Below are 14965 nucleotides of genomic sequence, written 5' to 3'. Positions count from 1 at the left end.
ATGATGGACTGGACAACTCAAGGTACTTGGGTATATGGAGTGTCTCATTGCAGTTAAAGTCAAACCAAAGGCAAAGACTTAGATCCAGCTCCCCAGCAAACCTTTATGGGCAGAAGTCCCTGCTAACTGATTGGATGTATTTTTAACTAAATAATTTCAATGACCTGTATTTTTTCTATTTTTATTATTGCTGTGTTCTTCTGCATGGCAACTTATAGATTCACATGCATAAGGAACTCTCCACATTGCAAAACACTTTATGAATAGCGGTGTACGATATCTTCAGTACAGATCCTCATTTTGATTCATTTGTTTGCTTTACTCTAGTTCAAGAGCGTCTTTTCCCCATCCTCAAATAAACTTTGTAAAAGTCTGCAAGAAGTATGATAGAATTTAAAAGTACTTGAACTTTGAAGTTAACAAAATACCTGTACTAAGGGAAAATGGACCACAACGTTTCATAGTGCCATTTCATTCCCAGTGCTATATGTTAGGTACGAAATTGCAATCTTGAATCTAATCATTAAACTCCAAGAGCATTCAGATTTGGGTTCATAATTCAGGCTGGGAAGACAAGCTTGCAGAACACATTATCAAGGTTTGGATTTCAAACCATCTCAAGATATGCAGGTATTAAAATTATGATATTCTCATCATTTATCCTTCCTTAAATTTTGGAGCAGCCATAGTTGTCATCCTTAACATCTTTCACCTTTAGATCATACTATCTGTTTAGCAAGATTAAGTTTGCTCAAGTTGTAAATTTTTCTTTCAGGTCTTAACCTTCAAGGAGATTATGAGTAGTTCTTTGCCGTACATACCTATTTTGTTTACTGACTTACTGACTTCATACACTCCACACTGGTACGGACTGGGAAGATCTAAAGGGCATTACTGAGTGTAAATACATGTGGGGTGACTTATAGCAATGATAAATCAGAAAGGATGAAAGCATCTTACTCATACTGAATCTCATGTTACACGTTGTATGTTGTATGACAGAAACTGGTTTTACACGAACACTGTTGTTAGGGATTCAGCTCCTGGAAAAGCCCTAGCCAAAATACTTTTGCAGTCGTATTCTCCATAAAGCAATAGAAGACAAAGATGGCAAAGGACAGGTTGTAGAACCCCCCTCATGGACTGTCATACAATTGTAAAATTTCTGTTAAAATTCTAAACCATTACATAGCAAACAGAGAAAAGATAGGTTGAGATTGTGTCTTAGTAGTATATTTTAGTCTCAAACCTCTGATTTCCTGGACATTATTTGGATGTTACTGATTCTTCTGCTTGTCTTGAAAGTGCATTTTGTAGAAGAGTTGGCTGAAATATTCTTATTTGATTTTTTTTCCCTGCTAAAATGGTCTTTTCCCAAAACTGGGAGTTTCCAAAGAGAGTTTTTACTTTTTGAAATGCTGACCTGTTAGAATATCAGGCTTTTTGTTTATTCTTATTGACTCCTTTTTTGTTTTCTTTTATTTTAATCCTTTCTTGTCACACAGTCTATAGACTCAGCTCATGTTACTATTTTCATAGGGTTTTTTTCTCATTCTGGCATCCTTTATCTTCTTCCAGCTCCTTTTGATTTGGAGGCATTGAAGAATGGCAAAAAGAAACTGAAAAAAGTCCCAAAATAATCCAGAACATTATCTGTATACTGCATAAGGGATTAAAACAAAGGAAGAGATGGGACAATACGAATAAAGACTTTCTCATGAAAATAAAAGGAAACAAACAGATCCAAACAGTGTCATTACCTCACTGCATAGAAACAGATCCAAATTTTTGGTTTTCATTTTTTCTATAATTTTTTTTTCCTTAGTCCTTTTCCTGTTTCCCACTAAGATGCTATACAGGGAGGAATTGGCCCGTACTCTCTCCCCATTACACTGTGGATTTTATAGAGCTTATTTCTTTCACACGACATGCATGCATGCATGAATTTTCTTATGGACACATGTGGCATAATAAAAAAGTGTTTTATTAAGAATAAAAATCTTTTTCCAAAAAGAAAGCAGTGATGGAACCTGAGACTTCCAAAAGCTTTTTTACAATGAGTATAAATCATTTACCTCTCCACAGTAGCATGTATGTATTTTGAACTACCTTGTTCAGAATTTCATCATTTGTTCTTTATCCAGCAGCATCTCAACGCAAACCTCAAGTTTTTCCTTCTTTCAGAAACTCTCTATTCCTTGAATTTCCTTCTCAGTCTAGTGAAAGGTTCCAGGGGATGGGACTCTCCACTGTTACATAGGATCTTGCATCCAGCATTTCTTATAGGCAGTAAACGTTAGCTATTTTCACCAATAATTTTCAAAGGCAATAATTGTCAAAGGCAATAATTTTCAAAGGCAATAAAATTTCACCAATATTTTTTTAAATGGTGAAACCAGTGTATTTGTGGATGTACAGAGGAGAGTTTTGTGTGCTTGGAGAGGTCAAGTAATTTGGCAAAGGTTATGTGGCAGAACGACAGGAGAGAATGTAACGTTACCCAATACACCAGGGTGCCTCTCTACATCTCTGCCTAGGAGCTGGTTATCTAAGCAGGGTACCTGCTGTGAAATTTGCAGTCCCCACTTCATTTGATGCTTTACGCATTTCCCCTTTGCTTAATGTCACAGTTAACAATTTGCACCTTCTCTCTGTAACGCTTCCATGTATTTAGGTATTTGCTGAGGAAAACCCTGTACTTGACATACCAGCTTATGTCCTCTCCATGCCTGACAGTCCCTGTTTGCCCTATCAAATTTGAAACCAGCCTTCTGTTTGCCAGACAAGCAGGCTATGTATCTTTCACAATAGTGTCTGCTGACGAATATTTGTTTTTTTGATTAATTACAGAGAGCATCAGAATCAGTGCACTGCTCTGCTTCCAGCAGCCAAATGTTGTCTGGCAACATATCCAGGCTGGATTCCCAATTGGTCATTTATGGTCAGAGTTTTGATGAATTTCACAAGAAGTGTGAAGGATTGATCATTTCATTCATACTGAAGGCGCTGAGCAAATTGAGGCAGGTCAAGTAACCCACTGGGAAAGTGGTAAAAGTTTCATGTCAAACCACAAGAGGAAGATAATTGCAATGCAGAGTCCGTGAATACACTGGCCATATGGACTGTGTTGTATTTGTGCTGCAAGACATGTGAATAGGAGAGATTGTGCCTCCTAGTTTAGGGACTGATCCTGCAGGTTTGAACTGATTTAAAGAACAATTGCAGTCTTGAAAGTAATATATTCCTGGTAGTAAAAGAATTCAGAATTTAATTAAATAAGAGGAGACTCAATGTGTGAATGGCAAAGATGTATTGATAGCACAAATACGAAAAATGCAGATGTGCACACCTGAGGTACTATGTCACAGCGAAGTCTCTGCTGTGCTCTCTCAGGTTTTGTTCCGCTGCTGTCCCACAGCTTGGTGCAGGAGAGCATGTGTGCATACCGCACTCTCCTAGTGTGGTGCTAAGAAGCTTGACGGTGAATCTGAGGATGAATTGATAGCATCAGGCTAAACTAGCCCTAACAAAAGGGCATGTGCAATACGTCAACAGTGCTTCATGGCTGTCCCACAAGGACTGGCATTTGAGGTAGTCTTTTCTTTTTTTGTTCCCAGTGGAAAGTTTATCATAAAGGAGACTGCAGAAAATAAAAGTTTCTTCTGTAGCAGCACTACAGGAATCTACTCTCAAGCAAACTCATTACATTTTCTTCAACTAAAAGCTGACATCTTTAACACATTGTTAGCACTTCATGTACAAGTCAGTGGATCAGGCAGTGTGCCACTTAACACACCAGGCTACAGCAAAACACAGCTCAGAACAGTACTAGAGTGGGTGTCTCATGACTGAGCACAGGACCATCGTGAGAGCTCAGGGAGGCTGGGAAAGGTGAGGAAATGCTGATTTCCCATTGTTCAGGTTCAAGTAGTTGGAAACCTCTGCTGCCAGAATTTCCATGCCACAAGCAACTTATACCTGGAATAGGAATGGAGAATGAGTTACATGCAACCCCCATACATCTGAATCAGTCCAAATTTTGCTTCTGTTCTGTATCCCAAACTGCTTCTGGCTGCTATACAAGGGCTTAAGTAGTTAGGAAGTTCCTCATTCTCTACAGATTATTTGCCCTTAGCCAGTAACACTCAGTAAATCTAACAAATCACTTCCCCTGAGAGATTTTGGGTACCACACATCATCTGTAGAATCTGAATGGAACAGTTTTACATCTCTTCCTCAAGCATGAGATCATTACTTTGCGCTGATGTGAAGCAGTTGCATTTCTAGGAACCAGCCCACCATTCTGATTCAAAAGGTTTCCAGAGATTTTGCTTTTCATTTCCTCTTCCTGCTACATGGCAGCATGAACTCCCTTAACAAGCTATTGTAACAATCTCACCCACCAACCCACCCACCTAGAATCAATGGGAGACACAGAAAGCAGCCCTCTCCCTCCCAGAAAAAGCCTTGCAACAGATACAGAGGAACAAGTACAACCTCAGATTCTTGGTTTTTTAGCTGCATTCACTGCTGCCATGGGCATGTATTCACTGTTGTACTCATGGGAGTTGGGTTCACACTGCTGATTCTGCAAACAGAGAGAAAATGCCATGAATTTAATTTGTGGTCACTAACCTCCGATACTCCTGCCTTTGTTCTTTAAGTAGGGCAGTTACTCTGACTGTTTTCAATGGGAATATTAAAGTCAGAATAGACAGGCACTCATGTAGAAAACTTGTAATAGAACAAACTGAAAATGAAAAACACACATTGTTCAAAAGAATAACTAATATCCATGGCCTCCTTTCTTTCCTGAGCCAACTGGTTCTTTGTTAAGTGAGTTTGCTCCAGAACAGAGCTAGAATTGCTCCACTGATGATTTGTTTCCCCTTCTTGAAGAAAACAATCAGGTGAATTGCTTACCAAAGTAATTTTGCTGACCTGTGCAGCATTTCTCCTCTTTCCTTTGATTCCCAGCCTTTAAATCAATAAAAAATTCTGTCTTAGAAAAATTAAATCTGAGCTGCTGTCATCAATGACTGAATTCCAGTGGTAAATTAACAACTCAGACTCTTTGTCAAAAAACACATCACGTGCTGAGTGAGTATGTGCCTGTCCCACCCTCTAAATCTCATTAAATCAAGTTCCCCATCCATGACCCTTGGAAGGAGAGTTGTGCAGAATCTCATAGACTTGCTTACCTTGTTCCGTAAGCAACAGGCTACAACACAGCAGATACAGGAAATCATGGCAAACATAATCAGGCCAATAATTATCCATGACATGAGTCCCAGTGAAATGCAGTCATCTTCCTTATCTGGAGATGGGGAGGCAAAAAAAGTCATTACTGATAATTTGCTTTTTTTCCCCCTAGAGATACAACTTTTCAAATTTTTTCCCCTCTTCTCTTCATATTACCAAAATAGCAAAAGCGAGCTCTGGAGAAGGATTTTCCTGAGGTGAAAAGCCACCTTGGAAAAGTGCATTCAGCAAGAAGCAGAACATTGCAGTTTTCCAGAAGGAGAGATGAAACTGTTGGTACACAGGGCTAAAAGTGTAGACTGAAAAGAAACAAAGCCAGGCTTGAGAGCATGATGGTATTTCAGATCTGAGCAAGGCTTAAGTTTACATTCAGTGAGTACCACAGGTGATTTAAAGGGCAGTCTGGTCTAAAGAAGGGTGGACTTTAGCAATCATGTTGGATAGGAAGGCAAGCTGAGGGACACAAGATTACCCTTGCCCAGGTCTGGGAGAAAATATGACAGGACATGAAAGATCTGGCAATAGCTATGAGCATCTGGCTATCTGCAGACAAAAAAGGATGTCACAGCTTGATTCTGAGAAGCTGTTTTAAGTTCAGAGGGGGCTGAGAGATAGTTTGACCCGACCACATAATTTTAGCTTAGCATTTCAGCTTCTATCTTTGTTTAGTTCTGGTGTTGAGAGATAGGAAAAGATAGCAAGGGAAGGACAACAGGCATGTTGCAACTGAACTATATGGAGAACCAAGAAGGGGTGTGAGCAAAAACTAACAACTCTTTCTGTTTAATATACCAAAGACTCACTGAGTGAAAAGCAATTCAAAATTAAAGCCTGTGCATCAGGTCTTTTGAAGTTAGTCCAAGCCCTTCTCAGTAAAAGGCCAAAAATTCTCAGTGGTTGTGGATCTCTTCTGCTCTGAGAAGGCTCTAAAGCTGAAGGCCTGCTTCAGAGAGGTGAACACTATCTTCTTCACATCAGTGTGGCATCAGAGTTCCATATACCACTACTAGCACAGATATTTGACAGCGGATTTTATTTTTATCCTAGGCACATGAAGATAGCTCTCAGAATGGATTTTTTTTCCCTGGCTAGAAATAACCTAACATTTGTATCCAGCAGCTTGAAAAGTGGACAATGGGAAATTTCTGCTGCAAGCAAAGGTGGGACTGCAGTACTCCAGAAGATGTAGTCTAGCCAGCTTGGGTGCCACTCAACAATATGCAGAGCTCAGCATGGCCTGCAAAACCTGCCCAAGAAGATTAATAAATATGGAGAGGCCATGCTGAGCAGTCTGCCAACACAGCTCCACTATTACCAGCCCCCTGCTAAGTAGTTTTAAGCTGTCTTGAAAATATCTGTGCAAACTCTAGTCGCATTTTTCACTGCAGCATAGCTATGCCCAATGTCTACTTATCAGTAAACTGAGGGGAGAAGAGAAGTAAACTTACCTTGGATGTATAGATAGGTTTCTTTCAGCCGGCAATCTATATAAGGAGGGGGTAAGAACATCTCCAGGCAGTAGGTATAAATGTCGATATGTTTTCTTTCCAGATTTTTAAGAATGAAAGTGGTACTGCTATTTGAATGCTCTGTCTGACAGTAGGTGACATTACTCTTGGGGATAACTTTCTCCTCGCTCAAATGGAGTGCACAGATCTCCTTCTTTTCAAGCCCTTTGAAGAGGGTCATGCTGAACTCACTCACATTTTTGGGGTTGGGGAATGTGAACCTGAAGTTTCCATTTTCAAATTCCACCATCACCTGGGGGTCAGAGACATGAGGCTGATCTGAAGACATGAAAACAATAAGTACAGTCACTCACATAGCAATGAAAAGAATCCCTAAAATGTTAAGAAACTCATTTAAACAAAGCAAGTGAACCATGTGATTGAAACTTAAGGCATGTAGGTACTCAGAATAGTCTGGCTGTGGAAAGCAGCCTGTACAATGAGATATCAGTGCCTCATTCTGATCATGTCAGACATTACTGAGAAAATAAATGAGATGAGATAAGATCTGGCCTGTTATCCACTATAAGGCCAGAGAGGTCACTGTTAGCATTGGATCAGTGAGTTACTTGATAATGTTTAAAGGGCCCCTTGGACCAAACACTATATGGACATATAATCCCTGCCTCAGACTGATTGTCCTATTCATAGATGAAAAAAGGTGGGACAAAGATGATGATAATAATCTCTGGTTTATGGTTCATAATCTGCATCCTAATGATGTAGCTGAAAACTTAAAATGGGATGTGAACCGAAAACTCCTACATAAATGCCTTAACCACAAGACCTATCTTTCTAGAGTAGATACTGGTTTGAGGCATGATACAAACTTTAAACCTAATTACTTAGATGGCTATAGCACCTTTATCACTAACATAATGGGAGGAGTAGAGGACAAATGTCACTTTGTGCATGCACCCACATGCAATCCAAAAATCACATTTGACCTTCCCCAAAACTGTCTGAAAAACTCTCAGATGTTGTGCAACTCTCACTTTACAAATTTCTTGGAGAAAAAAAAGAAAGTCAACTGACCAAGGACCTCCTGCTACCTCACAGTATGACTTTGTAAAATCAGTGACCAATAGTATGGGAAACGCTCTCAGACAAAAATGTGTTAAAGTGTGCTGTAAAAAAATGACATTTTTTCCTCCAAGGGCAGTATTTTCTGATCTAGAAAGGCATTTAAAACCATAAACCAAATTATGCAAATGCGTCTTACCTATATTTTTGCACGGTCTTGACGAGCAGCTATCAACTCCTGAAAAATACAAAATTGTTTAAAATTCAAGAAGAGAGATGCAGGAACAGGGGCAGAGCCATGCAATGTTAAGATGCTGAAGTTATTTTCTAATATTTTCATTAGCCTATCTGATCCTGTCTGTGCTATACTATAAAATCATATGATGTGATAAAAGCACAAAATATAAAAATCAAAGTAGAAAGAAAATGCATTGAGCACGAATTAATATTGATCTTACATATAGCATTTACAAATTCTTAAAACACCTCTGTAAAGTAATAGATGTACTTCATAAATAGAAGCTGAGATGAAAGTAAAATCTCCCCCAAAATACTGATGAAATCTGCCCCCAAATAAAAGAGCATACTTTCGATTTCTCATGAATCCAGAGCCTGTCTATGTTCATTCTGTTTCCCCCACTGCTCAACACTGCATCAAAACATCTTCTTATAGCACATCCAGAATGAATATCTGGAAGATGTTCTAATACATACAGCAAGAAAATATTCAAGTATATGGTTTTGTTCCTTTCTCAACAGCAACTTTTTCTCTTTATGATTATCAAACTGCATTCAGTCCATTGTGCTTAGGCAGCCTCCATTACAGGACACAGGCACATTTTTAATAATTGTTCTGGATTTGTTTTTTAAGCCGCTGCCTCCATCACCACCCACTACGGCAATCCTGAGGGTGGAATTTCCTGGCTGGATTGGTGGCATGTACCGCTTTGAAATGGCTTGTATGTCAGTACTGGCAGCATAGCACAGCCTAATAGTATTTCATTTGGAAATTTTCTTTTTGCAGTGCCCTAAAACTAAGGATACAGACAAGGATACACAGGCAAGTAGAAAAAAAACTGCATCTGCTTTTCCTGTTTTCTGGTAGCCTGAGTAAGTTCTTCAGAGGCTGCTTAGATTGAAGTATACTGTACCTCAGGATTTTATGATGCTAAGGAAATATGGGGCAAATACTTAAAGACTTTGATGGACCATCCTATTCTTCTTACTGCTACATGGTAGTCTACATCCACACAGAGTAGGTCCCCAACTGTATCAGCTATTGCACTGATTACACCGTATAAATAATCTTTTTCCCAAGGCACCTGTTATCTTTGACATCCACCCTGCATAGGCACAGGAACAAGATTATTCTCGCTTGGGTGCCTTTGTATGCTCTCAACTCTTTCTGGATGGAGGCAATCTTTTAGTGTCCATGCTTTTTCCTTCCTTGAATTCTTGCTCCCCAATTACCACCATTGGCAAGTGCATTGCAATGAATGATACTCGTTTAAAATATTTTTTGTATGACACATAAGCTAATGGACTTCTGGAAGGCACTTTGCGATGCTCAGTTGGAAAGCAATAGAAACTTATCCCTTTCTGATTGATTTACCCTCTTCCTAGTTATCAGATTTTTCCTGGTTTACCGTGCGCAGTCAGCACCCTTATCTAATTCAGCGACAGTTCTAATATCTGCGCTTCTCTCAGGACTATTACTTAAGTGTGTGATAACAGACAAGGTATTTGGCATCTTGGTGTGAAGATAAGACAGACAAAACGCACAACTCGCCAACCCACAGTGAAATAGAGCTCTAGATACGCTTGAAAGTGCAAGCCCTCCTAATGGTATGTAGTCTCAAAAGCTGAAAGCAAAGGTCAAATGAAGAAACAGTTCTCGACTTGCGTGTTGCATGGTGAAAGAAAACAGCTGCTATGAGAACAGCATTTGAAATAAAGGTCTTTTAAAATGCTCTGTAGTTTGATGGCCTGTAGTTTGGTAACATACACCTTTAAAATTAGGCCCAAAAGCAGACAAATTATTTAGGGAAGGGAAGAAAAAAACAAGTCTTATGAGGAGCGGCTGAGGGAACTGGGGTTGTTTAGTCTGGAGAAGAGGAGGCTGAGGGGAGACCTCATCGCGCTCTACAACTACCTGAAAGGAGGTTGTAGCAAGGTGAGTGTTGGTCTCTTCTGCCAAGTAACAAGCGATAGGACGAGAGGAAACGGCCTCAAGTTGCGCCAAGGGAGGTTTAGATTGGACATTAGGAGAAATTTCTTTGCTGCAAGAGTGGTCAGGCCTTGGAACAGGCTGCCCAGGGAAGTGGTGGAGTCACCATCCCTGGAAGCATTTAAAAGACGGGTAGATGAGGCGCTTAGGGACATGGTGTAGTGGGTATGGTGGTGTTGGGTTGACGGTTGGACTCGATGATCTTAGAGGTCTTTTCCAACCTTAATGATTCTATGATTCTATGAATCTAAGTGTATTGATATAGCAGAAGCTAGGGAGCATGGTGAATATGTAAGCTGACCTGATACTTTTGAGAAGCACCCACCTGTAGCTGAGAGCTCTACATTTGTCACTGGTCATCTGAGAGGAGAGGCAGATGCTGACTCCGTCAGGGCAGGTACAGAGCCAAGTGGTGCCATATTCCCCCAATGCCCCAGAGAAGCGCCGGGCTACCCTACTCCGAGTACTAAAGCAACAGCTTTGAATTTCATTTCTCTGTTTGTCTCTGAGAATAGTTCAATTTTGCTGTTAGCTAATGAAATCGCCCTTTCACACCGGTTTAAAATGTTTGTCAGAGATCATGGTTTTAATCCTTTAATGGAAAAGGGCAGAGAGAGGTCATTAAGCATGTAGTTCATGTGACCTTGTGGCAAGCTGAAAGATCATTTTGTATCCTCTCAGGCCCAGAAGCCTTAACTGCCTATTTTCAAGAAAGACTCGGTAATGTATTTCTCTGAATGAACATTTTGGTAAATGTGATGCAATTAGTATTCCTCTGAAACAAATGACCATATAGAAGAGTGTGCTTAGCATAGTATAAAGGGAGCACGTTTTAAAATGAGATTAACAGTGCCTGAGATTAAAACACAAAATCATCTACATGGATGACCACAATGAGTGAGATCCGATATGAATTTCCAATTCACTAGCTATTCGGCATCAGCCCGTAATGTGGATACTCTCACTGCACACTAAAAGGTGGCTTATTCCCCCCTCCCTGTGCCTGATTGCTGTCCTCCTGTGCCCATTTGTACCAGTTCATTCCTAGGGTAATCCTATGGACCTGTAACACTCGGTGGTTAATGGCCAGACACATTTGGGATGTCATTTGCCAAGCTACAGTCAGAATAAATGTACATTTAGTGGGATGGGAGATAGGAAACTGGGGTTTAAACATCCAATAATGTTGAGAGATTCACTCACTAAAACTCCCTAATGCTACCTCAAAAAATATGTGAATAAAAGACTACATCACGGTATTGTTGGAAATGAACAGAAGAATCTCACTGGTTCAGTAGTAAAAATGCTTAGATTTGGCCTTAAGGTTCCTTTTGGGTATTTTTCATAGAATGCATATGAGGGTTTTGAGACAAGAGTAAACAAATTTCATTCATTCATTCATTTCACAGCAGTGTCACACTGTGGAGTTGCGTAGAGTTCTTCCTGCCTCACCTCATGTGGAGCAGAGTGTCAAGACAAATACTTGGTTCAGACGTGAATCCAAGAGATGAACATGTATATGAAAGGAACATCTTGCTGTGTTAAACTATGAAAGTGTGTGTGTGTACATTCTATGTATATGTGTATTTACAGTCATGTACATTTCCGTCTCCATTTCATCTTTACTGCAGTGGGAAAGCACTTTGGCAGAAGTTTGGGGATTTCTATGGTAGTGTGTTTGGACAATGAGGCCAATGGAAGGCGGGTTATTTTTGTTTTAATGGGATTGGATTGCAATTTTGAGCTTTCTGGTTGCTCTTTGGCAGACCCAATGCTATTTGCAAACACCACCAATCCATTACACATTTTGGTCCTAACAGAAGTTTAAAACCCACTTTTGATTAATTTTAAAACTTGGGGTTTAGGATAGGAGGATAGAATACTCTTGCCTGGTTTTCTTGCTGTTTGTTTTATCTGCCCCAGCTCTCAGAAAACTAATTAGCTGATAAAAAGAACAAGCATAATTTCACTTGGGTGTATTTGCCTCTGAAGATGAGCAAGGAGAGTGCAGACCCTGACTTTAAAACAAACACATTTGTTTTGTTAATACTAAATGCGTAATGAAACCACACACAGTTTTTTAAGTTGCTATAGCTTTGACCTTTCAAGGCACTCTGAAAGATGACACTGTCAATTCAGTATCATTAGTCATATGCCTAAAACTAACATGTTCCTATCTTTCAAGAATCAAGGATTAAGAGAGGAAAGCAGTGCTTCGGGGCAAAGCAAGTAATGGCCAGAATTACTCTAGGAAGCCATCTATAATCTGAATTATTTCTACGGTATAAAGAAGTTGTGAAATACAGAAACTCTCACAAAATATACCACTAACACAGCAGCCATTGTTGATAATTTTTCAGAAACCCTTCTAAGAAATGACCATGATTTCCTCTTGTATTGAGAATGGGAGATGTGTGGGTGAGCAGTGATAATGGTTTGCAAATGTTGGCGTGCAAAAGCTCATGTGCAATGTTTTATAGCAAGGACCCCAAGTGCTATGGAATCCTACAGCTCTGTACTCCAAAATCCCATTGCCTGTGTTCCTCTACAGGCTCCAGAGAGGCTCCATGCTCTTACAAATAATTTCTTTATCACGATTGGGTTATCCAATCTTAATACACATATACACACATATATCACCTTCTGTGACCTATCTACATTGGAAAAAACTATCCATAGATCACAAGTAGGGCTTGCTAATGCTAAGTCAAAAAAACCCCAAAATGTCAGAAGTTACTCTGCTTTTACTCCCCAAAATTTGCCACAGTGCTTGGCAGCACTCTCTGGAGTGCGAGCTTGTTCTGTAAATGAGAGTATCATGCTCATGTGGCTTACATCAAGCTGATCTTTTACAGCCCTTTTCTTTTTAGCAAGACTGATAATAATTACTAATTTTTATGCTGAAAGCACTGTAAGGTAAAAAACCTGAGAGATACCATTTCTTGTTACAGGCAGTCTCTTCCTCCTGCCATTTCCTCTCCTCAGCCCCCTGCCCAAATCTTATCTTCCATGTTTGAAAGAAGGGAGAAAGAAGAGAGAAATGTTGGTATCAGATAGAATAATTATTTGCACCTTTAAAATTACAGCCTATTTCTTCCCACAAGGAATGGCCTTTTAGTTAGCTCCAGCCACATGTAAAAGCATGCTCGTCAAGTATATCTGCTAAATTGACTAGCAGAGAAATATTTAACAAAATTGATAGAATTTTTTGTTAGTAGATTTAAGAATAACTTTTTAAGGAGAAAAAGAGCAGCTCATGTCCCGTTAGAGATACTGATCACAATCCTCCTTCCCTGTGATTTCACCCATCTTTTCAATCTATCCGAAAACTCAGTATACTATCGCTGTATTAGTTAACCTTCAGAAGGGTATCTGCATTGCCTAAAGAGCTGGAAACTGGTTTTTGTTTAAATGAAAATTTAAATTCTGTATGAAACCTCAGGAGTACTTAAATTCTACAGGGGGACTTGAAACCTATCCTGTATCGCTAGAATTTCAGAAGCAAACATATTCAATAGCCCTTGGCATGACCTTCAAAGGAACATGTTTAGATGGTGCTTAGTACCTGTGCACACTAAATCTCAGGTCTTACTTATATGATGCATGATACCAAGTCCTTGGACAGTATATGTATGAAAAAAAAGACTCTTCTTAATCAGATACTATCTGTATTTCCATCCTGGCCTGGTAATATGTGGGTTTCAGAGAGATAAATATGAGCTCTGGTATTTTACTTTGTGTAGCTGTGATAAAACACTGAATCTTGTAAAACGCTACATCCATGTTTATGGCTGCATTGAGATCAGCGCTGTCACCGTGCCCTTTCTCAAGCACAGCATTAGGAATGCTACGCTTCCTTTTAAGTCAGTCTGTGTTTCAAGCCTGCACAAAAACGAATTCAGCCACTCTTCCATGCCATATACATTTTTCATAGTATAAAAATTCCCTGCCCAAACAAGAGCAGGTTTAATATCAATAACTTGGCTTCTCTTTATTAAGCCATTCACTGTCATGCTGCTATAAGACCTTATGCCCAGCAAGGGAAGCTGATTGGAGCACTACAGTCTAAACAGCTAGAGGATTAACACTGAGCAGATGAGCTAAAGAATATAAACAATGAAAACTTGTACTTTTTAGTTTCAGAGCAAATGTCCTGTGCTGGCAGGAATTCTTTTCCCACCAACTCTAGTGATATTAAAGTTGAGAGCGGTCTTTTTGCAGCTGTTTCCCTTTAATTACCTCTATTCCTCCAACTCCTTGCTATCATGACTCATTTACTGTCTCCTGTCATTGGGTGGGTTATATTCCATAAACACATCTACTGCAAGGAGAATAATCCAAAATGCTACTCACCGTACAGGGCTTCAAACTGAAAGCAGAGGACACAGAAAGTTACAGCCACCGACTTCATGCTTGTCTGACACAGAGGCAGCAGCCTTCTGTCTACTGTGAAGATGGGGAAGAATTCATGGGTAGAAAAGGAAGTGGTTTGTGGGCAATGGGGGAAATTATATGATAATCAGAAGGACTTTTTAATTTAACCCCTAACTAAGTTATAGCTATGTCAGCATTAGCTGTCGCCCACACCTGTGGAGTTTGCTGCTTTTTTTTTTTCCTACCTCACGGCTTGCTGTCACAGACAGGAAGATGAAAGATTTTCTGACATTACATTTGATGTTCACTTCTGCAAAGACTGTTTCTGGTTAGATCTATCACGATAGAGGCTACAGTCATCTACAGTACTCTTCCTGCAGATGGCCCATGGTCAGCAACTTGTTCCTTAAATTAACTTACGTGCATATTTGCAACTGGCAACTTGGTTTCTCCCCACCAGTTTCAGCTGGTCTTACGTAACTGATGGTCTTGCTCTATGTGGAAACCGTTCATTAGTAGGGTAGGTGTCTCTTGTGTGTTCTGGTCCTGGAATTCATTGGAAGAACATGTC

At 39.8% G+C, this 14965-nt stretch overlaps 1 protein-coding gene across 1 annotated transcript; it reads right to left on the bottom strand.

Moving 5' to 3' along the window:
• Nucleotides 1–1680: 1680 nt before the first annotated feature.
• On the bottom strand, nucleotides 1681–14493 carry ICOS (inducible T cell costimulator). The gene is made up of 6 exons (XM_075153427.1): nucleotides 14374–14493; nucleotides 7993–8031; nucleotides 6711–7049; nucleotides 5202–5317; nucleotides 4498–4588; nucleotides 1681–3978 (listed from the first exon to the last, which is right to left on the bottom strand). The coding sequence occupies exons 1-5, from the start codon at nucleotides 14429–14431 to the stop codon at nucleotides 4499–4501; spliced, it is 642 nt and encodes a 213-aa protein (XP_075009528.1). The 5' UTR covers nucleotides 14432–14493; the 3' UTR covers nucleotides 1681–3978; nucleotide 4498.
• Nucleotides 14494–14965: the final 472 nt, after the last annotated feature.

The sequence above is a fragment of the Calonectris borealis genome, chromosome 6 (genome assembly GCF_964195595.1).
Source record: "Calonectris borealis chromosome 6, bCalBor7.hap1.2, whole genome shotgun sequence".
NCBI classification, from domain to species: domain Eukaryota; kingdom Metazoa; phylum Chordata; class Aves; order Procellariiformes; family Procellariidae; genus Calonectris; species Calonectris borealis.
The sequence above is the reverse complement of the archived record's forward strand: the minus strand, read 5'-3'. Positions and strand labels throughout refer to the sequence as shown.

Bases quoted from the DNA above. Each gene is read 5' to 3' on its own strand.
- ICOS (XM_075153427.1), bottom strand. From the start codon at position 14,431: ATGAAGTCGGTGGCTGTAACTTTCTGTGTCCTCTGCTTTCAGTTTGAA. The intron at 5,318-6,710 runs GTAAGTTTACTT...CCCCATCTCCAG, and splicing joins AACCTATCTATACATCCAAG to ATAAGGAAGATGACTGCATT. The intron at 4,589-5,201 runs GTAAGCAAGTCT...CTCTGTTTGCAG, and splicing joins CCTGTTGCTTACGGAACAAG to AATCAGCAGTGTGAACCCAA.